The sequence below is a fragment of the Pelophylax lessonae genome (genome assembly GCF_965119305.1).
Source record: "Pelophylax lessonae genome assembly, chromosome: 2".
NCBI classification, from domain to species: domain Eukaryota; kingdom Metazoa; phylum Chordata; class Amphibia; order Anura; family Ranidae; genus Pelophylax; species Pelophylax lessonae.
This window is the reverse complement of record NC_138769.1, coordinates 440014164-440040778: the sequence shown is the minus strand read 5'-3', so window position 1 is coordinate 440040778 and position 26615 is coordinate 440014164. Positions and strand designations below refer to the sequence as shown.

Sequence of the window (26615 nt, the reverse complement as noted above, 5' to 3'; positions counted from 1 at the left end):
TTCACATGGTAGTGGCGTCCCTACATCAGCGGGATTTCTGCTCGCTTCTTTCAACATCAAGGACACCTTCATGCTGGTTGGTTTGCCCAAGCAGCGAGCACCTTTGTGCCATCTCCATCGCCCAACTCTGACCCTAGCCCTTCTGGGCCCCCCTCCCGTTCCTGGGCCCCTGGAGCCCGGTGCATGGGCACGTGCTACGTCGTGTCCCTCTTGAGCAGTCGGTCCCTTGTGGAGCTCATGTGACTTTTAAGGTATCCATGTCCTTCTCCTCCATTGTTGGGTTCCCTTTCTACACCAGTCCCATAGAATATCAGCTCGAGTTCTTCCACCTTAGGGTACCTTTGACATCCATAGCTGCTCTACATGAGGCCGATACCACACTTTGACCTTATTGGGTTACTTCAGGTTTGCGTTAGCTTTGATCTGTCCTTACCTCTCTGGACTTCATGCTATCTATATATGATGAGGGGGGTTATCTCCTCTTTTATACTGTTCAAATGTTGATATTTACTGTTCATGATTGTACTCTTGTATGTGGCATTCTTTCTCTGTAATGCTCCTTACCTTATCTTTTTTCAATGAAATGTTTTGAAAAAAAAAAAAAAGACGCCTACCTGCACATTCTAATATGTGCTGGTCGCCAGCGCTTTCTCTGTTTTGCCGTGGACGAGGAGCATTATCAGTTTCTGGCGCTGACGTTTGGTCTCACCTCCGCACCTCGGGTCTTCAAATGAGTATTGGTCCCGGTGCTGGGGCATCTTTTTTGAGTCAGCAGGGGATTGCAGTACTGGGGTACCTGGATGACCACCTTCTGCAAGCGGAGTCTCCGACTGCTCTGATGGACTACAGGAGATTGCTCTGCGAACTCTGAAAGAATTCGGTGGGATCCTGAACATTCATGAGTCTGCTTGGTTCTGTCCACAAAAATATCCTGTCTGGGTCTGACTCTGAACTTGGCCTCAGCCAGAGTTCTACTGGAACTCAGAGCAATCCTATTTTGTCTGGCTCATTGGACAATTTGTCTTCAGGGGTGTCCGCTACGAATTCATTCGGACAATGCCACAGCCGTGGTTTATGTCAATCACCAAGGGGGCACAAGAAGTGTCCTGGCGGCTCGTTAAGTAGCTGGCATTCTTGGGTGGGCTGACTCATTCGTTTCAGCTCTCTCGAACTTCTGCCACGTCTCCTGTGCAGGATTCAGGCAGAAGGGATTCCGGTCATTCTAGTGGCTCCAGACTGGTTTTGTCGGTCTTGGTATGCCGATCTGCTACAGCTGGTTGCCGATGCTCCTTGGGGACTTCCTCTCGGGGAGGATCTACTGTCGCAAGGTCCAGTCTTCCATCCTGCTTTACAGTCGCTGGCTTATACAGCTTGGTTGTTGAACGCCAGGTGCTGAAGGGTGGAGGTTTGTTTGAATCAGTGATTCCTACGCATTTAAAAGCTTGAAAATCTGCCTCTAGGAAGATCTACCATCGTACGTGAAAGATGTACATTGTGTGGTATGAGTCTTTTGGGGTTCATCCTCGCTACTTCTCAATGGATCGGATCTTAACCTTCCTTTTAACGGGGGTTTGAACAGAAATTGCCCTTCAGTACCATCAAAGGCCAGGTATCAGGTTTTGGCGGTCTTTTTCCAATGACCTTTCGCCACACACTCCCAGGTGCGTACCTTTTTTCTTCAGGGTGTCCGACATTTGGTTCCTTCAGTGTGGGCTCCGTTGCCACCCTCTTAATGTGGTGCTTTCAGCTGTACTGAAGCTTCTCTTTGAAAATGTTCGGGAGGTTTCCCTGCTTATGCTGCCCCAGAAGGTGGCCTTCTTTGGTGGCTATCACCTCTGCATGCAGGGTGACCAAACTGACGGCGTTATCCTTTCGCTCAGCTTATGGTGCGTCACAAGGATAAGGTGGTCCTTTGCCTCTGTCCGCCATTCCTTCCTAAGGTGGTCTCTGACCGGGTACATTGTGTTGCTTTCCCTGTGTCCCAGGCCTAAACATCTAAAGGAAATTGCCTTGCATGTCTTGGATTTGGTCCGGGCAATTAGGGTGTGCCTGGCAGCTATGGGGTCTTTTAGGAAGTCAGACTCTCTATTTGCTCTCACGAACGGACCTCACAAAGGGTCGGCTGCTTCTTCTGCGACCACTTCCAGATGGATCAGACAGACGGGGGTTCAGGCCTTTTGCATCAGGGGTCAGGTTCCTCCTTTCCCTGTTTAGGCGCACTCTACTAGAATGCTTAATGTCTCCTGGGCTTTCCGTCTTCAAGCGTCAGTGACGCAGGTTTTGCAAGGCGGCCACCTGATCGTCGGTGCACACTTTTTAAAAGTTTTTTGTAAAGTGGTTGTGTTGGCATCTGCTAATGCTTCTTTTGGCTGCAAAGTTTTGCTGGCTGCTTTTTTGAGGACCTGGTCCTCTTTGAGGGTGTATTGTTTTTCAGGTGAGCTCCAGTTTTTTATGGTTTGAGCTCTGTTACCTGGTTGGCTACGGTTAGCCTTGGCAATTTTTTCTGATGTTTTCCCACCCCTCATGTTTAACACTGCTTTGGGATGTCCCAATGGTTAAGATAATCAGGAGCTGTGTCCGCCAGTGAACAAAAGAGAAAATGAAATTTTTGACTTACCGTAAAATCCATTTCTCTGATGTTCATTGACAGACACAGCACCCACCCCTCTGTGGAGTTGGCTTTCTTCTAACACTGCTTGTAACAAAACTGAGTGCCTATAGCTGAGAGTGGGTGTATACCCCCTGGGACTGCCCATAAGACGTAGTCAAGCTTTTTCCTGCCTAGTGTCCTACTCCTGTAGAGGGCAGTATAACCCAATGGTTAAGAAAAATCAGGAGCTATGTCTGTCAATGAACATCAGAGAAATTGATTTTACAGTAAATCAAAAATCTAATTTTTTTTTCCTCCCTCAGGGTCCTTCGACAAGGGTTCACAACCTTATAAGCCCTCCTCTGGAGTTTCCAAGCAGCCCTGGTCTGGCAAGCCAAGAGCGGGATTCTCTAGACCCGCGGACAAGGCTCCTTCAGCATAAAGGTACGCCCTCACCCCTCCCTGGGGTGGGGGGACATCTTCGCTGGTTTCCGGGCCCTTGGACCTCCTTGGTGCAAGACAAATGGATCCACAAAGTTATACAGTCTGGCTACAAGATCGAGTTTTGTTCTTACCCTCCGGAAAGGTTCTTCCCTTCCAATGTGCATCTGTCCCTTGACCAATTGCAAGCTCTCTTTGGGGCCTGCTGCATCAGGTTGTGATTGTCCTGGTTCTGGCCTCGGAACTTTCAGGGTTTTTATTCAAACCTGTTTACGGTCCCAAAGAAAGAGGGCTAGATGCATCTGATTCTGGAAATCAAGGCCCTGAAATGCTTTGTGCGGGTACAGAAGTTCAGGATGGAGTCCATTCACACGGTAGTGGCATCACTACATCAAAGGGATTTTTTTTGTCTCTGTGGAGATCAAGGATGCTTACTTGCACATTCCAATCTGTGCCTGTCACCAGAGCTTCCTTCGCTTTGCTGTAGGAGAGGAGCATTATTAGTTTGTGGCGTTATCCTTTGGTCCCGCCTCCGCCCCTCGGGTCTTTACAAAAGTGTTGGTTCTGGCGTTCCTTCGTCAGCCGGGAATTGCAATACTGGGTTAACTGGACGACCTTCTCTTGCGAGCAGAGTCCTCTGCGGTTCTCATGGACGACATGGAGATCACTATAACAGACCCTGAGGGAGTTCGGTTGGCTTCTGAATTACCAGACAGGAGTAGGACACTAGGCAGAAAAAAGACAGCCTATGGGCAGTCCTAGGTGATATACTCCCCCCCCCCCCCTTCTCTGCTATAGGCCTTCAGTTGGGGTACTGGGCTATGTGAATGACCTCCTCTTGCGAGTCCTCTGCTCCCTTGATGGACAACATGGAGATCACTATACAGACCCTGAGGGAGTTTGGTTGGCTTCTGAATTACCAGAAGTCTGCTGTTTCCATCCATAAATTTGTATTGTCTGGATCTGACTCTTGTCTCCACTCTAGCCAGAGTGTTCCTTCCTCTAGGCAAACTCCAGAAGTTGCATGCTTGCATTCATCTCCTGCTGTCCAGCAGATGGTCATCCCTCCGAACTTGCATGCGGGTGTTGGGCTTGATGGTATCTACCTTCGAGACAGTCCTGTTTGCACAGTTCCATATAAGGTCCCTGCAAAGGGAGATCTTGGTCAAATGGGACAAGTTTCCAAAGTCTCTAGACAATCCAATCCGGCTGAGCCGGGAAATCAAAGATTCTTTGGTCTGGTGGCTTCGCTTTCCAGCTCTTTCTCCCCTTCTATTGGACACGGACACGGATGCCAGTCTGTCCGGATGGGGAGGTGTCCGGGGTCGGAGCTCTGCTCAGGGTGTTTGGACACTGGAAGTGTCCAGACTACCGATTAAATGTCCTGGAACTCCGGGCGATCAAGCTGTGCCTGGATCACTGGATGGATCGTCTTTAGGAGCTACCAGTAAAGATTGAGTCAGACAACTCTGTGGCAGTGGCTTCTGTCAATCACCAGGGTGGAACAAGAAGTGTGTTGCAGCTCTGGAGGTTGTCAGCATTCTACGGTGGGCAGAACGCATTGTTCCGGCTCGTGCACATTCCAGGAGTGGAAAACTGGTACGTGGATTATCTCAGTCGGCAGGCGTTGGACCAAGGGGAGTGGTCCCTTCACCAGATATGTCTCTGGTGGGGCACACCTGAGGTGGATCTGTTTGCGTCTTGGCTCAACAGAAAAGTTCCTAAGGTTTGTGGCATGGTCACGGGATCCTCTGGCGGAACGCCGCTCGTGGGGCCAGTACTATCTGATCTACGCTTTCCCTCCTCTCAAGCTTCTGCCAAGGCTCTTGCGCAGAATCGGGGAAGAAGGGGTTACGGTCAATCTCGTTGCACCCAGACTGGCCTTGCCGGTCTTGGTACGCCCACCTAATGCGTCTGGTCGCCGATGTCCCTTGGAGATTGCCTCTCAGGGAGGATCTGCTGTCTCAAGGGCCAATCTTCCATCTTGCTTCACAGTCGCTGGCTTTAACGGCTTGGCTGTTAAAAGCCAGGGGCTGAAGGATAGAGGTTTGCCTCTAGGAAGATCTACCAACGTATGTGGAAAGCGTGCATTTCGTGGTGTGAGTCGATGGGAGTTCACCCTCGCTCTTTTTCAGTGGCTCGGGTCTTGACCTTCCTTCAACAGGGTTGAGCAGAAACTGGCCTGGAGTACCATTAAGGGCCAGGTGTCTGCCTTGGCAGTCTTTTTTCAACGACCCCTTGCCACGTACCTATTAAAGGGGTTTGACATCTGACTCCACTGGTGCAGTCTTCTTTACCGCCCTGGGATCTGAACTTGATGCCTCCAGCCCTCCAGAAACCTCCCTTTGAAAATATTCAGGAGATTCCCCTGCTTACTCTGTCTCAGAAGGTGGCCTTTTTGGTAGCTATCACCTCTGCTCACAGGGTGTCAAAACTGGCGGCGTTATCATTCCTTGCTAAAGTAGTCTCTGATTTCCATTTGAATGAAGACATTGTGTTGCCTTCCCTGTGTCCCAGACCCAAACATCCCAAGGAAATTGCATTGCCTGTCCTGGATGTGGTTCGGGCGATTCGGGTGTACCTGGCAGCTACTGAGTTTTTTCGTAAGTGACTCAATATTTGTGCTCACAGATGGGCCAAGAAAAGGGCTGTTCACTTCTTCTGCGACCATTTCAAGATGGATCAGACACACGGTGACTCAGGCCTATTCGATCAAGGTTCAGGTTCCTCCTTTCCTTGTCAAGTCGCACTATACTCGGGCGCTTAGTGCTTCTAGGGCCTTCCATCGTTAGGGATCAGTGGCGCAGGTTTGCAAGGTGGCCACTTGGCCATCGGTTCACACTTTCACAAAATTCTATAAAGTGGATGTGTTGCCATCTGCAGATGCTTCCTTTGGCTGCAAGGTTTTGCAGGCTGCTGTTTAGAGGGTCTGTTTCCTCTTTGGGGGTGTATTGTTCAGGAGGGCTCCAGTTGTTTTTTGTTGAGCTCCTGTTACCTGGTTGCTACTGTTTAGCCTTGGGATTTTTCAGTTGTCCCACCCCTCATGTATGGCACTGCTTTGGGATGTCCCAATGGTCAGGAATCCTAAGAAGCTGTGTCTGTCAATGAACGTAAGAGAAAATTAGGTTTTTGGCCCGGAAATCCATTTCTCTCCATTCATTGACGGACACAGCACCCACCCCTCTATGGAGTTGTAACACTTCTGACACTGCTTTTAACAGAACTAAGTACCTATAGCAGAGAGGGTGAGTATACCTCCTGGAATTGCCCATAGGCGTAGTAGAGTTATTTTTTTTCTGCCTAGTGTCGTCCTTCTGTGGGGGGGCAATATAACCCAATGGTCAAGAATCCTAAGGAGCTGTGCTTGTGGTGGTGTTTTTTGTTGAGCTCCTGTTACCTGGTTGCTACTGTTTAGCCTTGAGATTTTCCTGTTGTCCCACCCCTCAAGTTTGCTACTGCTTTTGGATTTCCCATTGATCAGGAATCCTAAGGAGCTGTGTCCGTCAATGAATGCAGAGAAATGGATTTTACAGTAAGTCAAAAATCCCTTTTTGTTTTTTTGTTTTTATTTTCGTTTGTTTAGCAAAAAATTAAAAAGCCCAGTGGTGATCAAATACCACCAAAAAAAGCTCTATTTGTGTTAAAAAATGATAAAAATGTAATATGGTCACAGTGTGGCACTGGGTTGTGAGAGGATCCCAGGTCTTATTTGGGACCCCTAAAGCAGACTGGAAACCTCCAAAAGAGGAACTGGTTTGGTGGCAGGGCACCATTTACCCTATTTTTGTCAATGAACCAGTCTTGTGGACTTTTTTGTGTTAATTTTGCTAAAGTAAGCCATTTTGTTTTTTGGGCTGTCTCCATATTCCAATAAAGTCTGTCACTATTACAAGTGGCTGGTGGTGATCCCGGTTTCCATTATGATAACACATGTGCTGGGGTGCCCCCTTAGCAGTCGGCTTGCTGAGGGGGAACCCACAGGAAGGAGGAGCAGAGAGCACTGGCAGGACACTTCCAAAATGGAAGTAAGGGACCAATCTGCACAATGCTATTGAACAAAGCAGGAAAATACAGTCAGGTCCATAAATATTGGGACATCAACACAATTCTAATCTTTTTGGCTCTATAATGGATTTGAAATGAAACAAACAAGATGTGCTTTAACTGCAGATTTTCAGCTTTAATTTGAGGATATTTACATCCAAATCAGGTGAAAGGTTTAGGAATTACAACAGTTTGTATATGTGCCTCCCACTTTTTAAGGGACCAAAAGTAATGGGACAATTGGTTGCTGAGCTGTCCCATGGCCAGGTGTGTGTTATTCCCTCATTATTCCATTTACAAGGAGCAGAGAAAAGGTCCAGAGTTCATTTCAAGTGTGCTATTTGCATTTGGAATCTGTTGCTGTCAACTCTCAATATGAGATCCAAAGAGCTGTCACTATCATTGAGGCAAGCCATCATTAGGCTGAAAAAAACAAAACAAACCCATCAGAGAGATAGCAAACATTAGGTGTGGCCAAATCAACTGTTTGGAACATCCATAAAAAGAAAGAATGCACCGGTGAGCTCAGCAACACCAAAAGACCCGGAAGACCACGGAAAACAACTGTGGTGGATGACCGAAGAATTCTTTCTCTGGTGAAGAAAACACCCTTCACAACAGTTGGCCAGATCAAGGACACTCTCCAGGAGGTAGGTGTATGTGTGTCAAAGTCAATAATCAAGAGAAGACTTCACCAGAGTGAATACAGAGGGTTGACCACAAGATGTAAACCATTGGTAAGCCTCAAAAACAGGAAGGCCAGATTAGAGTTTGCCAAACAACATCTAAAAAAGCCTTCACAGTTCTGGAACAACATCCTATGGACAGATGAGACCAAGATCAACTTGTACCAGAGTGATGGGAAGAGAAGAGTATGGAGAAGGAAAGGAACTGCTCATGATCCAAAGCATACCACCTCATCAGTGAAGCATGGTGGTGGTAGTGTCATGGCGTGGGCATGTAGGGCTGCCAATGGAACTGGTTCTCTTGTATTTATTGATGATGTGACTGCTGACAAAAGCAGCAGGATTAATTCTGAAGTGTTTCGGGCAATATTATCTGCTCATATTCGGCGCTTTACAGGGCAGATGGACAATGGCCGGAAGCATACTGCGAAAACAACCAAAGAGTTTTTTAAGGGAAAGAATTGGAATGTTATGCAATGGCCAAGTCAATCACCTGACCTGAATCTGATTTGAGAATGCATTTCACTTGCTGAAAACAAAACTGAAGGGAAAATGCCCCAAGAACAACAGGAACTGAAGACAGTTGCAGTAGAGGCCTTGCAGAGCATCACCAGGGATGAAACCCAGCATCTGGTGATGTCTATGCATTCCAGACTTCAGGCTGTAATTGACTGCAAAGGATTTGCAACCAAGTATTAAAAAGTGAAAGTTTGATTTATGATTGGTGATCTGTCCCATTACTTTTGGTTTCTTAAAAAGTGGGAGGCACATATACAAACTGTTGTAATTCCTACACAGTTCACCTGATTTGGATTTTTAGAAAGAAAAAGAATACAACAAAATAGCAATGTACCCATCAGTTTTTATTTTCTTCTTCAATTTTATATATGGGACCAAAAACTGGAAAAGATTGTATTTAGACACAATAGTTCTATTCATTTTTATCCATGATCTGGCAAAGTTGATGAGAACATAAAAGATGTAAAGATTTTTTTACTCTACTTTACTCTACCTAAATATCAGAAAACATGATTTACATATGTTGATATGTAAACATATTTTCATTTTCTTTCCACATTTTCCAAAAACTTGTGGAAAAAAAATGACATGTTCAAAAGACTCATTATGCCTCATAGAATATACGTTGGGGTGTTTGCTTTCCAAACCTGTCTGCAGCTCATCAGAGTACCTGAATACCTATCTACAGCCCATGCCTCCTAGATTATGTGCTGGGGTGTTTGCTTTCCAAAATGGGTCATTTTGTGGGTGCTCCAGGGCTTTCAAAAGTGTGATAGGTCGCTAGGAAATCATATTTCAGACGATCCCTGAAAACACATTTCTATCTGGCACCCACCTAACAACTGTGCTCTTATATTCTCCATCAGCCCATCCCTCACAGCTATTACCTCTTGTATCTCTTGACCGTCCCTCTTAGATTGTAAGCTCTAACGAGCAGGGTCCTCTGATTCCTACTGTATTAAAGTGTATTGTATTTTTACTGTCTACCCTCAAGTTGTAAAGCGCTGCGTAAACTGTCGGCGCTATATAAATACTATATAATAATAATAATGTGTAATTTATGCTCCTAGAACACCTGACCTTGCTCCTTGCATGTTGGGCCTCTGTATGTGGCCAGGCTGTGTAAAAGTCTCACAAATGTGGTATTGCCATACTCAGGAGGAGTCGCAGAATGTATTTTGGGGTGTAATTGCAAGTATGCATATACTGTGTGTGAGAAATAACATGTTATGACAATTTTGTGTAAAAAGAAAATAATAATAGTAATTTCTTCATTTTCCCAAGAATTGTGGGAAAAAAATTACAATTTCAAAAAACTCACCACGCCTCTTACTAAATACCCTGGACTATCTACTTTCCAAAAAGGGGTCATTTGGGGTGCATTTGTACTGTCCTGACATTTCAGGGCCTGAAGAAATGATAGACCGTCGGTACATCAGGTGTGATTAGGTGTGATCAATTTTCAACGATTGGCACCATAGCTTGTAGACTCTAACTTTCACACAGACTAAATAATAGCCACTAATTTGGGTTATTTTTACCAAAGATATGTAGTGGTATAAATTTTGGCCCAAATTTATGAAAAAAAAATACTTATTTGCAAAATTTTATAATAGAAACTAAAACAAAATGTTTTTTTTTTTCGAAATGTTTGCTCTTTTTTCACTTATATCGCAAAAAAAAAAAAAAAAAAAAACTGAGGTGATTAAATACTACCAAAAAAAAGCTCTATTTGTGTGAAAAAAATGATAAACTTGATTGGGTACAGCGTTGTATGACTGAGTAATTATCATTCAAAGTGTGCACTGAAAGCTGAAAATTGGGCTGGGCAGGAAGGGGGTGTAACTGCACTGTATGGAAGTGGTTAAATACAGCAGGAGACATTTTGGAGGATTATTCACTGCTTTGGATGTGCAGCAATTAGGGCATCCTGTTTGTGTTTTTTTTTTTTTTTTCTCCTTTTGATTGTGTGTGCCATTGGTAAGATTTTTCTATCACCTCCTGTCCTAGAGGCAAAATAGAATTAGCGTGGAAATGTCCCCAATAAGGGGAGTAATCCCTTCTTAAGGGTGCAACATGTTGAACATTCACTTCCTCACCACCTGATCCGCCCCCTCCTTGTGACAGCGGATGGAGGGGGGATTTTCTCTCTGCACCCACTTTCACAATTCAGACTGTCAGAACACTATCTGCCCATACCTCCGATACAGGCAGACAATGACTTAAGTTAAGGAAGCTCAATGGACTACGAGAGTGCTCACCGGCACCCTCTCAGTTAGTCAAGTACTACACGTTGTCATCCGCAATCGCCGATGGTAGTTGTAGTTCATAGATTTCTGTGAATGAATAAACTACAACTACCATCGGCGATTGCGGATGACAACGTGTAGTACTTGACTAACTGAGAGGGTGCCGGTGAGCACTCACGTAGTCCATTGAGCTTCCTTAACTTAAGTCATTGTCTGCCTGTATCGGAGGTATGGGCAGATAGTGTTCTGACAGTCTGCAAGAGCCTAACCTTGCCCCCGCAGATCGCGGGTGCAATGCTTTACAGGCTCCCAAGAAAAAAAATGCCCTTTTTTTTGCACACAAGAAGATTAACTGCAGAACATGATCTGTGTATTGTCTGCCACCTCTTTAATATCTATTTGATTTATTAAATTACTAAGATGAAAGATGCAATTGTGTAAGTATTTGTACTATTGTCTACTTTTTTAGTTCTTGTACTTCAGTTTCTAATGTCACCCTTACAATATGTGTATTCACCAAGAAACAGTGAATTCCCAAATGAGTTGTGGATTGCGACACCTGTAGCCAAGGTGTAATAGTTTTTGCACCCTCATCTTTCTGTGTTTAGCCACCTTTACCTCCTTGCCTCCTGTAAGGACACCGCCTAATCTGTCTCCTGTAAAGACACTGCCTTATCTGTCATTTTAAAACTCACTTTCCTTGCTGCCTTCAGTGCAGACATTAACATCTGGCTATTATTATTATTATTATTATTATTATTATTATTATTATTATTATATAGTATTTATATAGCGCCGACAGTTTACGCAGCGCTTTACAACTTGAGGGTAGACAGTACAAATATAATACACTTTAATACAGTAGGAATCAGAGGACCTTGCTCGTTAGAGCTTACAATCTAAGAGGGACGGTCAAGAGATACAAGAGGTAATAGCTGTGGGGGATGGGCTGATGGAGAATATAAGAGCACAGTTGTTAGGTGGTTGCCAGATAGGTTTCTCTGAAGAGTTGTGTTTTCAGGGATCGTCTGAAAGTAGTCAAAGTTGGAAATAGTCGGACAGATGGGGGTAGAGCATTCCAGAGGATGGGAGACGCTCGGGAGAAGTCCTGGAGGCGACCATGAGAAGTGGTTACAAGGGAGCTAGAGAGCAGGAGGTCCTGGGAGGAGCGAAGAGAACGAGTTGATTGGTATTTTGAGACCAGATTAGTGATGTAGCTGGGCGCCAAGTTATGCGTGGCTTTGTAGGTTATAGTTAGTAGCTTGAATTTAATTCATTGGTTGAGTGGCAGCCAATGGAGGGATTGGCAAAGAGGGGTAGCAGACACAGAGCGGTTTGCAAGGTGAATGAGCCTGGCAGCAGCGTTCATGATGGACTGAAGGGGGGATAGTCTTTTTAAAGGTAAGTCAATACGAATGGAGTTGCAGTAATCGAGACGAGAGATGACCAGGGAGTGGATTAGTAGCTTTGTGGCATCATTGGTTAGGAAGGGACGTATCTTGGAGATGTTGCGGAGGTTGAGGCGGCAATCTTTGGGCATTGACTGGATGTGTGGCTAAAAGGATAGTTCAGAGTCCAGGATTATACCTAGGACCTTGGCATGGGTGGACAGGTTGATAGTTGTGCCGTTGATGTTGACAGAGAAGTCAGGGGAAGAGGACCGTGGGGGAGGAAATACCATGAGCTCGGTTTTGGACAGGTTGAGTTTGAGGAAGTGATGTGACATCCAGGCTGATATGTCTGTTAGTAATTCAAGGCTATTGAATGCTCACCAGAAATCAGAAGTTTATTTAGGCTTGGTCCACGCTTGTGCGTTTAGTGTGGCCCATATTTGCCGGGGCACAGCAACCCATTTATTTGAATGGGCTGCTGTACCTGTGAGAAATGCAGGAAAAGGTCCCTGCGCATTTTTAAAGCTACAGGGAAATCACCTGGCACTTTTGCACCCTGCAATTTCCCTCAAACACAAAGTGCGTTTAATTTGGGGGGGGGGTGCCATAATGAGTGGTAGCACTGCGCATCTGTAAAAGAGCTGCGCATTTTGATTGTGGGTGTGGAAACAGGTGTGATTTACCCACTGTCCTGCACATGCAACCACCCGCACCAAGTGTGAACTTAGCCTAAGAGGGCAACATTTAGTAAATGCAGTTATTTTTCACGTCATATACTACTACACTGTAGAATATTTTTGATTGTTTTAAAAGTATGTGAATCAACAGCAGATGACGAGAATGGCAACTAAAAAGGAAATAAATGTAAAATATGCATTTCAGAGTGCTGTACTAACTATTGTTTATTTTCTTTTAGGATCACAACAGTTCTCTTAAGCAGATAGAAGAACTTCAACAGCAGCTTCAGAAAGAGAAAAATAAGCTACAGAAAGTTACACAAGAGCTTGAACTTGTGAAGAAGGTAACATAGCTATTCACTTAAGAGCTAGTTTTGCTATGTTAGATTAATAAGATTTGCAGGTACACAGGGCAATCAATATTTCTCTGTCGCTCATTGACAGACGCAGTCCTCTTGATTAATATCAAATCGGGTTATACTGCCCTCTACAGGAGTAGGACACTAGGCAGAAGGAAAACGTTCTGGCCACACCTTAGGGGCAGTCCCAGAGGGTATATCCTCTCACTTCCTGCTACAGGATGTCAGTTTTTTTCTGTCTAGTTAGGAGTAAGGACCTAAGTTCCTTGCTGGGATCTTTGGTCCTGGCAAGATTTTTTAGAAATACTTTTTCTTTTTTAGGCAGCTTTTTTCTCCAGTTGTTCCTGTGAGATCTTCACGCAATTATGCCGGATCTGGGCGACGGGCTGGATTTTGAGGTCCAGTGGCCTACGAGCGCGTGCAGATTCCAGCTCCGCGCTGGATCGGCCGCGACACATTTCAACAATTTTGCTGGAGCTGGGCGATGGGCTGGATGTTAAGATCCAGTGGTCAACCCAGTCAGCCACGAGCGCGTGCAGGCCCTAGCTCCGCGCTGGGTCGGCCGCGACATAGTCCCGCTGGACGGGGAATGACCCTTCGAGTTAAACGTCTCGCCGGGACGCCGACGACCAGTTGGAAACTGAGTCGCGGCGTCCGTATTGGTCAACAGCCCCCCCCCCCCCACTTCGGTGGAGAGGGGTTCTGTTAGGAGGGGGTGCCCGCCGGTTCCGGTATGGTGAGTAGTATGTTCCCCCTCTCCCCCTGTCGGGTTTTTGGGAATAGATGCGGGCCCCTCTGTGGATGGTCGGACCCTCTTGATCCTGGGTCCCCCCTCTATCCTATAGCATGTGTCACAGATCTCCCTCTTGAGTGTGATTTTGTGAAAAGAAGGAGGATGATATGATCCTACCTTTATGCATAAGGCACCTCCTGCAGGCCGCCGCCATCCTTCTGCAGGCCGCACACCTCCCGCAGGCCGCACAGACCGATGCCTTCCTTCCACAGGCCGCACGTTGTAGCAGGCCGCCGCCATCTTTCCATAGGCACAGGCCGCCGCCATCTCCCGCAGGTCGCGCGGGGCTGCCGTTTTGGCGTAGCCTCGTGTCTCCTGCATGGGGGCGGCCATTTTGGAAACGCCCAGCTACCTGGAGGAGTAGCAGGGGCAGCGCCGGAAGGCGTGTAAAGGGGCGGAGCCGCCTCCTTTACCTGGGAAAACGATCCACAGACTTCCTGTTCTGTAAAGGACATCGCTGAGAGCAGTTCCATAGAAGCTTCAGGTGCATCAGGTGGTGAGTCCTTGGGGTCTCTCTCTCTCTCTCTCTGTGGGGGTCCGAAGCAGGTACACTGAGGGGCGCTGTTGCGCTGGGGATTACAAAAAAAAAAAAAAAAGTTTTTTTCTTTTGCAAACATTTTTTGTTTGCTGGCAAGTGTCTTGGATTAATCATGGACCCTGCCACACATGTATCCCCACCTGATCCCCTCGAGGTGGCCGCAGGACCCTCCAGTTCCCCACTTGTGATTGATGCACTGTCAGCGGTTTTGGAGTCGTTTGTATCCCGGGTGAAGGTGGCTTGTCAGGGACGGGGAGCAAGAATGCGACCCCTGTCTACCCCTATTTCAGCTGACACTTCAGATACGGATTCTGAGCTTGTCACTGCAGCTGCAGGTCCCTCTGCTGGGGCTGCTGTCTCGGGCCTACCAAAATGGCGAAGGTGTTTCCCTTGCCTAAATGTTTTGGTAATAAAATTAAAGAGGAATAGGATCATCCAAAACGAACCCCGGGTATTTCCAAACGCATTGCTAGGCGTTATCCGTTTGAGGAATCCCTCCTTAAGAAATGGACGGTACCACCATTGGTGGATTCACCGATTTCCAGACTAAATAAAGCCACTGTTATCCCGTTGGAGGACGCTCCGTCCTTTAGGGATCCGATGGATCGTAAGGTGGAAGCGGAATCCCGCTCCATTTTTTCCCTGATAGGGTCAGCCTTTAGGCCAGTGGTTGCCATTGGTTTAGTTTCACAAACGTTGACAGAATGGACCAAATTGTACGCCGTGACCTAGAGGGGAGAAGTATCCCCCCGGCAGTATCAGGTTTGCTGGAGCAGATGATACAAGGGCTACAGTTCATCTGTGACGCCGCCCTGGACGCCACTCCATTGTTGGGGCGTGCATCGGTTTCAGCAGTGGTCCTCAGAAAGTCCGGCTCAGCCAAACCTGAAGATAAGACCAATACAGCCTGAAGGTGCGTCCCCACCCATATCTGGGGTGGGGGGACGTCTTCACCGGTTTCCGGATCCATGGCTTTCCAGAATCCCGGACAAAGGGGTTCGCGAGGTCATACGGTCGGGATACAAGATCGAGTTTCGATCACTTCCACCGGTGCGATTCTTCCCTTCCAATATTCGACTATCCCCGGATCGCTTAAAAGCTTTGCGGGGGGCAGTAATGGACTTGATGCAACAAGGAGTGGTAGTTCCCGTTCCTTGGACAGAAGGTTTTCAGGGGTTCTATTCGAACCTGTTCACAATGCCCAGGAAAGAGGGCAAGGTGCGTCCAATTCTGGAATGGGAGCACTCAAGTGTTTTGTCCGGGTACAAAATTTCAAGATGGAGTCCATCCGTACAGTGGTGGCCTCCCTGCATCAGGGGGATTTCCTGGCGTCCATAGACAAGGATGCCTATCTTCAGATCCCCATCTTCGCAGGACATCAGCGTTTTCTTCGCTTTTCCCAAAGATCATCCCTGGTTCCCACCAGGAGACTGAACCATCTGGGCCTAACTTTGGACACATCCTTGGCAAGAGTGTTTCTCCTTGCGGAGAAACTCCAGAAGATTCAGTCAACGATTCGGATGTTGCTGTCCGTCAACTAGCTGGGACTGATGGTGGCCTCCTTAGAGGCAGTACCGTTTGCCCAGCCTCATACCCGAACTCTCCAAGAGGAGATTCTTCTCAAACAGAATCGGAAATTCACGATTCCCTGGACAATCGGATCCGGTTGAGCGAGCGGACCAGGGAGTCTCTGGTCTGGGGGCTTCGTTTTCCGATGCTCAGCCAGGGGAAGTCATTTCTTTGGATAAACTCCAGGTTACCGATAAATGTGTTGGAACTGAGAGCGATCAGACTTTGTCTGATTTACTGGACCGAGCAGCTCCAGGGCAGCCCGGTTCAGATCCAGTCGGACAATGCCACGGCCGTGGCTTATGTCAATCACCAAGGGGGCACCAAGAGTGCCCTGGCGGCCATAGAAGTGGCCAGCATTCTTCATTGGGCAGAACGGTTTGTTCCAGCTCTCTCCACGATATTCATTCCGGGGGTGAAAAATTGGCAGGCAGATTATCTCAGCCGTCAGATTCTGGATCAAGGGGAATGGTCTCTTCATCCAGAGGTATTTCACCAGCTGTGCCTTCATTGGGGCACTCCGGATGTGGATCTGTTGGCATCTCGGCTCAACAGGAAGGTGCGGAGGTTTGTAGCTCGAGCCCGCGATCCTCTAGCGGACGCAGCAGACGGGCTGGTCGCCCCGTGGGGGCAGTATCAGCTACTGTATGCCTTTTCATCCTCTCAAGTTACTGCTGAAACTTCTTCGCAGGATAGAGGTGGAGGGAATTCCAGTTATCCTGGTAATTCCGGGCTGACCTCGTCAAGCCTGGTACGCCGACTTGGTCAGGCTGGTCGCGGACGCTCCTTGGAGACTTCATCTCAGGGAGGGTCTGCTGTCTCAGAGACCGATCTTCCATCCTGCTTTACAATCGCTGGCTTTAACGGCCTGGCCATTGAGACCCAGGTGCTGAAGGACAAGGGATTGTCAACTTCAGTTATTCCTACTCTAATTAAAGCAAGGAAAACGACTTCCAGGAAAGTCTATCATCGCACATGGAAGGCTTATGTTGCGTGGTGTGAATCCCTTGGATTCCCTCCACGTGCCTATTCGGTGGCCCGTATATTGGCTTTTTTGCAATAGGGGGTTGAGCAGAAGCTGTCCTTGAGTACTATCAAGGGTCAGGTTTCAGCGTTAGCAATCTTCTTTCAGAAGCCTTTGGCTACTCATTCCTTTGTGCGGAATTTCATCCAGGGGGTGCGGCACCTGGCTCCGCCAGTGCGCGCGCCCTTACCGCCCTGGGATCTTAATTTGGTGTTGTCGGTTCTTCAGAAACCTCCCTTTGAAAATATCAGGGAGATTCCCTTGCTTACGTTATCCCAGAAGGTGGCCTTCTTGGTGGCCATTACTTCTGCACGCAGGGTGTCAGAACTGGCCGCATTATCTGGTGGTTCATAGGGATAAGGTGGTTCTTCGTCCGAATCCATCCTTCCTTCCTAAAGTGGTTTCAGAGTTTCATCTGAATGAGAATATTGTGTTACCTTCCCTGTGCCCTAAGCCTAGCCATCCTTGGGAGTTTGCATTACACTCCTTGGATGTGGTTCGGACAAACAGGGTACACTTGACTACTACAAACTCGCTTCGTAAGACGGATTCACTTTTTGTGATCACGAATGGCCCTAGAAAGGGGTTGCCTGTTTCTGCCGCGACCATCTCTAGATGGATCAGACAAACGGTGGTATAGGCTTATTCTATTTAAGGATCGGGATCCCCCGTTTCCTGTTAAGGCGCACTCTACTCGGCGCTTAGTGCCTCCTGGGCCTTCCGCCATTAGGCGTCAGTGGTCCAGGTTTTCAAGGCGACTACTTGGTCGTCGGTTCATACCTTTACAAAATTGTATAAGGTTGATGTGCTGGCATCGTCGGATGCCTCTTTTGGCCGCAAGGTTCCTGCAGGCCGCTGTGTGAGGAGACTGTTGGTCTACCTCGAGGGTTTGTTGGGTTTTTCACTTAGGTCTCATCTTTTTGCTCGATGAGTCCTTGATGCTTCTAGTTGGCACCGGTTGGGCCTTCTGGATTTTGATTTCTGTTATCCCACCCCTCATTTGTGGCACTGCTTTGGGACGTCCCGATTTGATATTAATCAAGAGGACTGCGTCTGTTAATGAGCGACAGAGAAAAATGGATTTTTGTAAAATCTTACCGTAAAATCCTTTTCTCTTAAGCTCATTGACAGACGCAATACCCGCCCCTCTACTTTTGAGTTGGGTTGGGTTAAATTCTCTGACACTGCTTTGTGACATAACTGACATCCTGTAGCAGGGAGTGAGAGGATATACCCTCTGGGACTGCCCCTAAGGTGTGGCCAGAACTTTTTCCTTCTGCCTAGTGTCCTACTCCTGTAGAAGGCAGTATAACCCGATTTGATATTAATCAAGAGGACTGCGTGCAGGTGCTGGGCCTGATGGTATCTACCTTCGAGATGGTTCCATTTGCACAGTTCCATACGAGATCCCTTTAAAAGGAGATCCTGGTAAAATGGGACAAGCATCTAAAGTTTCTGGACAATCAGATCCGTCTAAGCTAGGAAATCAGGGCGTCCCTGGTGTGGTGGCTTTGCTCTTCCACATGGCAAATCCTTCCACAGGGCAAATCCTTTCTCCTTTCTTGCCTGGCCTGTCAGTTTAGGTTGATGGCAATGTCTTGGTAAGTTTGCAGTTGTGCCATACTCTTTCTATTTTCGGATGATGGATTGAACAGTGCTCCATGAGATGTTTAAAGCTTGGGATATTTTATTATACCTAAGCCTGCTTTAAACTTCTCCACAACTTTATCCCTGGCCTCTCTAGTATGTTCCTTGGCCTTCATGATGCGGTTTATTCACTAAAATTCTCTCTAAAAAAAAAACCCTCTGGGGGGCTTAATAGAACAGCTGTATTTATGCTGAGATTAAATTACTCACAGGTGGTCTCTATTTACTATGTAGGTGATTTCTGAAGGCAAATTGGTTCCACTAGATTTAAGTTAGGGGGTATCAGAGTAAAAAGGGCCGAATACAATTGCACGCCACGCTTTTTAGATATTTATTTGTAAAAATTTGGAAAACCATTTATCATTTTCCTTCCACTTTACAATTATGTGCCACTTTGTATTGGTCTATCACATAAAATCCCAATACTTTAAGGCACTGTAATTGACATGTTTAGGGTAATACCCATATGTGCTAATACCAATATTGGCTATGTGATATGAGATCTGTGTCTGCACCTGTGTACATTTTTAGGCTCGCTTTATGTTCTACTAGAACCTCCCATGGATGGGAGGAGCCTCCTGCTTTTGGAACATCACGTGACTCTTCCAACTACTTAAAATACATAAAGATCAGTTATGCACTATCCAAAATTGGCTCTGAGAAGGAGGGGATCTCCCCTCGAAATGTGTCAGCCTTTTGGGACATCTCAAGTTTAAGGCTGTTTGGAGTACTACACTATTTGGACTTTGATGTTGCCGTTTTGTAAATATTGTTTATATTAATAAAATTATCTCAAAGGTAATGAGCTGGTGCACCCTCTGTTTCTTGTTTTTGTAGTTATTCCTCTGGTTTTGGTGGGCAGCAGAGCTGGCGCTAAGTTTTGATCAGCAGAAGACTGTAAACTGACCCTTGCCAACATGTCTTTTTTTTTTTTTTTTTTTGTCTGTCTCATAAAAAAAAAAAAAAAACTTTTTCTAAGTCCACTATTAAGTAGACAAGACAACCCATAGCAAGGGTTTATGTTGTCAAAGATGAGATGCCTCTGGCACCTTTACATGCTTACTCCACCAAATTGTTTGGGCTTTCAGATATTGAGGAAATTGTAAGGCCACCTCCCGGTCTTTGGTTCATACTTTCTCTTAAGTTTTAACAGGTGGATGTCAAGGCCTCTGCAGGTGCAGGCTTCCATTTAGGGATACTTCATTTGAAAAATCAGTTGGGTCTCTGACCATTGTTCATTTTTGTTGGGTTTGTTGACACTGTTTTGGTTGCCTTGTTGCCCTCAACTCTGTTTCATGGATTGGAAATGTCCCAGGATCTATGAATATCCAGCCTGTGTCTGTACAAGCCTGAACTATACAAGTAAGATAATAGGGACTTTGACTTGCCTGTAAATCCCAAATCTTGGGATAAAGTACAGGACACAGGCCACCCTCCCCCCTGTTCCTGTGTTACTTTGCATCCTTTACTGAATAAGTAAGGACTCATGGAGTGGGGTGAGGATTTAGGAGTATGCCCAAGGGGCGTGCCCAGCAAAGCTTTTGCCCGTGTCCAATCACCTGAAGATGGCAGCCTTTAAAACCAGGGTCTATGATAATTCAGTCTGTGTCCTGTACTGTACTCCCCAGGTATAGAATTTTTCAGGTAAGTCAAAATTCCTATTTTACATTTCCTACCATTGAGGTGATGGTTATTTCACATTACCAATGAATCTATGTCTCCATAGCTTGTAAGTCTCCATGTCCTTTTTTCCTCAGGATGCTCAGAAGAGCACATTAATGGATATGGAGATAGCCGATTACGAGCGTTTGGTGAAAGAGCTCAACCAAAAAATTACCCATAAGAGTGGTCAGTTGGAGGACCTGGAGCAGGAGATTTCCATCCAAAAGCAGAAACAGGAAACTCTCCAACAAGAAATGTGTAAGAGATCTTTGCTGAGAGAGAGAGAGAGAGAGAGAGAATAGAATATATTTATTACCATATCTCTGGTACTGCAATAGCTGTGTGATTACATGAGTGAAGAATGTAAGATGATAAAAACCAGTGAACATTTCCAGTGGATTGCATTATCACACCTTTATGCAGAACCTTATCAAGATTTGAATATACTGTTTTTTAAAAGTATTTTTATTTTCTGCTTGCGGTTTTTTAAAAGTATTCTTTTCATAGTGTATAAAACTATATTTAATTTTATTTCATCGCCATTTCTTTGATTAGCAACATTGCAAACAACAATAGAGCAGCATGAGGAGTGCAGCACTAAAATGAAGCAGCTGCTAGTAAAAACCAAAAAGGAACTGGCTGATTCCAAACAGACGGTGAGCACTGCATGCTTAACGTATAATGTATAACCTGTTATTTACTTGGCTGCCTTCTGATCTCGTCATCCTCTTACTGATGTTCACTCTTCATTACAGGAATCTGATCAGTTAATAATCCAGGCCTCACTAAAAGGGGAACTGGAGGCATGTCAGCAGCATGTGGAAGCTTATAAGGTATGTAAGCGGAGTAAATTACAAATCCTAAATACATTTAAAACCATAAATACTTTAAAGAATGATTTCTCTGCAGATATTTGTGACATTAGTAGTGCTTAGAATAATTATTTTTTTTTTTGTGCTTTTTCTTGTTTGCAATATATATTTATGTATGTAAATTCCCCTTTAAATATAGTTATATTTCCATTGCAAAATATTTGCTGTGTAGATCCAGGTTGCTGAGCTGACATCTGAAAAGCACAAAGTGCAAGAGCAACTCAGAGCATTGACAGAACAGCATCAACGCATGTCAAATTCATACCAACAAAAACTGCTTGCCCTTCAGGAGGAGTGCACTGTGGCAAAGGTATCTAATCTGTTCCCTCTACACTGCAATACAGTATGCAATCCACAGTAAACCTCTGCTGATATCCCTTTTCACTGGGGAACACCAGGGGGAGTCAGGGTACTGTTCCCTTTTAATATCTGTGTAAATAAATTCTGAGTTCCTGGCAGGGAAATAGTGTCCAGTTTGTTTATATACTGTATAATCTTTTGTTTTTAATTAGTCTTACTGGAATATTGTCTCAATGGTATTAATTCGTCTTGATGGAATATTGTATATGCTTTTAGCATTAGCTGACATTCGAATACTTGCATTACTAGGGTTCGTGCCACACAACATAGCATTGTAAGTAATTGTTCCTAGGTTAACTGGCTTTTATGTACACCTAAAACTAGCGTCTGACATTGCTGAATATAGAGCAGAAATGGGGGGGTAATATCCACTTCTGGACCGGAAGGATTTGCGATTCGGCACTGCGTTATTTTAATGGACAATTGCGCGGTCGTACGACGCTTTACCTAAATAAAATTGATGTCCTTTTTTTCCCACAAATGGAGCTTTCTTTTGGTGGTATTTGATCACTTCTGCGATTTTTATTTTTTGCGCTATAAACAAAAAAAGAGCGACAATTCTGCGGGGGGGAAACATTATTTTTCACTTTCAGCTATATAACCTTCCCAAATTTTTTTAAAAATGTAAAAATTAAACCCCTAACTGACATTTTTTACACTTTTGGGGGGACCAGTGACATTATTACAGTAATCAGTGCTAAAAATATGCACTGTTACTGTAATAATGGCACTGGCAGGGTAGGGGTTAACACTGGGTGATCAAGGGGTTTAATGTGAGCCTAGGAGGGTGATTCTAACTGTAAGAGGCCGGGGCTTGTGAAATGATTAGAGACCTGCGATCCTACATAGAAGGATCACAGGGCTCTGTGATCATTCCCGAGAGAACGGTCAGCTGTGTGTACAACAGCTGCCCGTCCTCTCTCAATGGGGGAACGGTTGAGGGTGCCAGGTGGCAATCGGAGCCGCCTGCCGCATGCATCAGAGTCCCTGCGACTGAGTGCCCCTAGCTGCAGGCGCCCGACCGCCGTATACCTATGTCGGTTTGCGCAGGAGGGGCTGCCTGCCGCAGTAAAACTGCGGCGGGCGGTCCTTAACCGGATATATAACCCTAGACCTTACTGAAATTAGTTATGTTTTTATAAAATTTTTCATCAGAAAATTGTAATTACAAAAACTGTGATCAGTGAAACCTCTCTTGAAAGCAATATGAAGTTCTCCTGCTTTTTTTTTTTTTCTTATGAATCCCCTTCATATGGTAATCATAGCTAGAAAATGAATTGGCAATGATTTTCTTTATTGTGTTTGTTAGAACAGTATGCCAGAAATATCCACTGGAAAATACGTATAGTTATCCTAATCATACAGTACACAGCATAGGGCTTGTGTTCATAGATTATGGGTTATATGCAGGCAACCTTCAAGTGATGGGACACTGACAAAACTTGTTAGGGCCACCCTGAATGCGCATTGTCATTTTGGAGAATATTTTATATTCTACCAGCATTTCTATCAAGAACAGACTGTTTATTGCCTTGGATTATCTAGCAGTTTCCAGATTGTTAATTTGGGATGTCATACCTTTGGGGGACTGTACCTGGACCCCATTGTGTGATGCCAGCATGTAATGTTTGCCTTGGGCACTAGATCCTGCTTTAGGCATTCACCTTAGTATGCAATGCACCATATGTAGTTAGATGCTAGTTAACTGGACAATGCAAATAAATAGAGAACGAGACCCTGTCTTCGATGAACCGTGTTTTTAAAACAACTTCACGTGATGCCCCCGACCTTCAGATGTCTCTCATCTCTGTGCGTATGTGAGGATTTTGTGGTTAAAAGTTTAGTCTGGATGGTGAACACTTATTTAAGGAATACTTTGATAAATTCAGGAAGTCACTGGAGGAAAAGGTCTTTTACCCCACAAGAAAAAGCCAAAATTTCCTCTTCCTACCAATATAACCTCCATCCATATTGTCAACCTCAAAATACTTCATTTCAACACAAGCTTCGGGCCTCTAAATCTACCAAGCCTACTCAAAAGCCCTCCTCACAATGAAGGGTCACCCCAATCTTTGGCATGGGGAGACATCTATAGGTGCTTGCACCAGTCTGCATTCCAGACATCCAAAATCTCTGGGTCCAGTCTGTTATTTTAAAGGGGCACAAATTTTAGATTTTTGTCTCTGCCTCCTATTTGCATACTAACCTGCAGTCTGCCAGCATCAACTTCAGCTATGCCAATTCCTTCAGCGGAAAGTCTCAGAGATTTTTATTTAAAACCTATTCACAGTCCCAAAACCAATTGGACTTATTGTACTTAAAACCTCTATACAGATTTCTTTGGATACCAACATTTTGTAAGAAATCGGCAAGATCTTCTACATAAGGGTCTTAGGCCTAATGGTAGCGCCCTTCAAGGCAGTCCCATTTACCCTGTTTCACTCGGGCCCCTTTTTTCAACATTATTACATCATGGAACAAATATATCCTTTCTCTAGATTGTCCTATGTATCTATCCAGCTAGACAAATCTCTCCTTGACATATTGGATTTCCAACCCTGCCCCTGAGTTGGGAAAGTCTTTCTCTCCCATGTCCTAGAAGGTGGTAACAGATCCTGGCTTCAAGACTGAGGTGGTATGTAAAGTTCCCTAACTGTCCAGGGGACCCGGTCCTTAGAGGAGTTGAAGCTCTTCATCAACATTCTGGAACTGAGAGTCTTCAAATTAACTGTACTCCACTGGACCCCCTCCTGCAGGGTGCACTTAGACAGTGACACAGCAGTGGCCCACATAAGCAATTAAATGGATACCATAAGTCAAGCTGTCCTAATAGAAACAAATTTGACACTTTACTGGAGGGAAATTCACATTCTGTCCCTCTCTGCCATTCATATCCCTGGCTTAAGCCATCAACAGCTGGTCCAAACGGATTGGTCTGTGCACCCCAAGATCTTTCAGAATATCTGTCAAAGCTGAATCTCAGATGTAGACATCCTGACCTTCCAGTTTCAACAATCAGCTGAACAAATTCCTTGCAAGAGTGAGGGATTCTATGGCCTTCGCAGTAGATGCCTGGTGATTCCATGGTCTCCATTCAGGCTGATCTATGCCTTCTCTCTGTTAAAGATTTGACTGCTGTGCAAGGTAAAGGTAAAAAGGGTTTTGGTGATCTTCATTGCACCAGATTGGCCCAGAAGGATGTGGTGCACAGACATACTCCAACCTGCTTCTCAGTCGCTGGTTTTACTGACATGTCTTTTGAAACCAGGCCTTAAAGGATAGTGGTATCTCTGAGACTGTTATCCCCACCAAGTGTAAGGACAGCCGAGTCCTAGGAAATACTCTGTTGCATTTAATATGGCCTTTCTTCAAGCTGGTCATAATCAGTATTTGGCCTTGAGTACCCTCAAGGGATAGGCTTCTGCCTTTACCCTTTCAGAAACCTCTCATGTTGTATTCTTTTGTCAAGACTTTTCTTCAGGTAGTTGCCCCCAAAAATCCCGTAACCCCCTGTGTTGCCTTAGGCTCTAGCCTGTAACTATCTGTATTTCAGATTCCTCCCTTTGAGCCGAAAAGAGAGATCCCCTTGGGTGACCTCATGTGTAAGTTTACCTTCCTTCTGACCATTACATTAGGTATGTTTCTGAGCTAGCGGTCCATTCTTTCAAAGAGCCTTTTCTTGTCCTACACAAGGTGCTCTCTCCTTTCCACTTCAATGAGGATATAATTTTCTCTTCCCTCTGTGGTGTTCCAAAACACACCAAGAAAATTTCCTTTACACTGCTTAGATGTTGTCAGGGCTGTCGTATTCCCCTGGCAGCCACAAATTCTATTTGCAAAACTGATTGCCTTTTTTGTCTTACCTGTAGGCTCTCATAGATTACACCCTTCTTTCATGCTCCGCCATTGTCAGATGGATCAGATAAACAATTTGCATGGCCTATGCCCTTAAGCAAAAGGCTCCTTTCTTCCCTATCGGTGCTCATACCAACAGGTTGTTGGTTTCTCTTGGGCTTACCAGCATCAATCATCTGTATATTAGATGTGCAAGGCTGCCATCTTGTCCTCTGTTCACATGTTCTCCACGTTTCACCAGGTTAAGACCTCAGCTGATGCAAACTTTGGCCGCAAGGTGCTTCAGGCTGTCATCAACTTGGTTTCTGGTTTGCTTAACACTTGTTTTTTGTGGGCCTGTTGGCAGTTCTGTTTTCTATGTTGTTGCCCATTCCTCAGCTTATTTTTTTGAAAGAACTTTGGTCTGTGAATACAAGCTCCGTGTCATGTACTGTGTGATTTAAGATAATGGGAATTTTGACCTGCCTTTAAATTCCTCAATTTGGAGAACAGTACAGAACATAGGCCCCTTCCCTCTGTCTGCGCTGGTCACTCATTGCTTTAAAATATGTGAAAGAACCCCCACGTTGCTTTGACCTCTCTGGATCTCTCTTCTCTCTTTTAAAAAGTTACTCACACCTCTGTTAAACCACCACTTGCTTGCATAAAACTAGAGTCTCATTAGGATGGTGGGCTTGTATACGTGTGGATTTTGGCAGCCCTAACAAGTTTTTACCAGTGTCCAATAACCTAAAGGTAGTCTACATATAACCCATGGTCCATGAATACAAGCAGTTTTGCCAACCTCCCGAATGGAAATTTACTGACAGGATGCCAAAAATGTCCTGACTGCACCAATTTTTTCACTGACACAACACATGAAGTTTACTGGCAGCCAAACTTTTTTACTGACCCTTCAAAAATGTTCCTTAATAACCGTTTTCAGTGCAAATATCAATATTTAGGCTAAACAAACAACATGTAACTAGTGCGATTAGCAATGTGCTTAACGTATAACAGAAGGCAAAAACATTTCTCCTTTTTTTTATAAAGGTCAGGTTAATATAGCCCAGCACAGAGTCCCCCCTTACGTCAAAGTCTGCAGGGTTCCCCTTTACAGTTCAAAGGGGGACTCTGCGGACCCTAATGTAAAAGGGAACACTGTGGATACTGGTGTAAAGGACTCTAATGTAAGGGGGGAATGCTACGGACTCTGGTGTAAGGATAAACTCTGGTCATTAACCACTTGCCGACTGCTCACAGTATATTTACTGCGGCAGTCAGCCCCTCACAGGCAGAGCGACGTAGGTCTACGTCGCTAGCCTGTGAGGCTCTGGGGAGCGAGCGCGCGCCCGCGCGG

The 26615-nt window shown here is 45.4% G+C and overlaps 1 protein-coding gene across 1 annotated transcript in view; it reads left to right on the top strand.

The window, feature by feature from the left end:
- The window catches only part of GCC2 (GRIP and coiled-coil domain containing 2), a 124091-nt gene that overhangs the window by 56800 nt on the left and 40676 nt on the right, over positions 1 to 26615 (top strand). The window contains exons 12-16 of the mRNA XM_082244532.1: positions 12837 to 12941; positions 20285 to 20447; positions 20745 to 20845; positions 20945 to 21022; positions 21234 to 21371. Coding sequence (XP_082100658.1) covers positions 12837 to 12941; positions 20285 to 20447; positions 20745 to 20845; positions 20945 to 21022; positions 21234 to 21371 — 585 coding nt within the window. The remainder of the gene's footprint in view (positions 1 to 12836; positions 12942 to 20284; positions 20448 to 20744; positions 20846 to 20944; positions 21023 to 21233; positions 21372 to 26615) is intronic.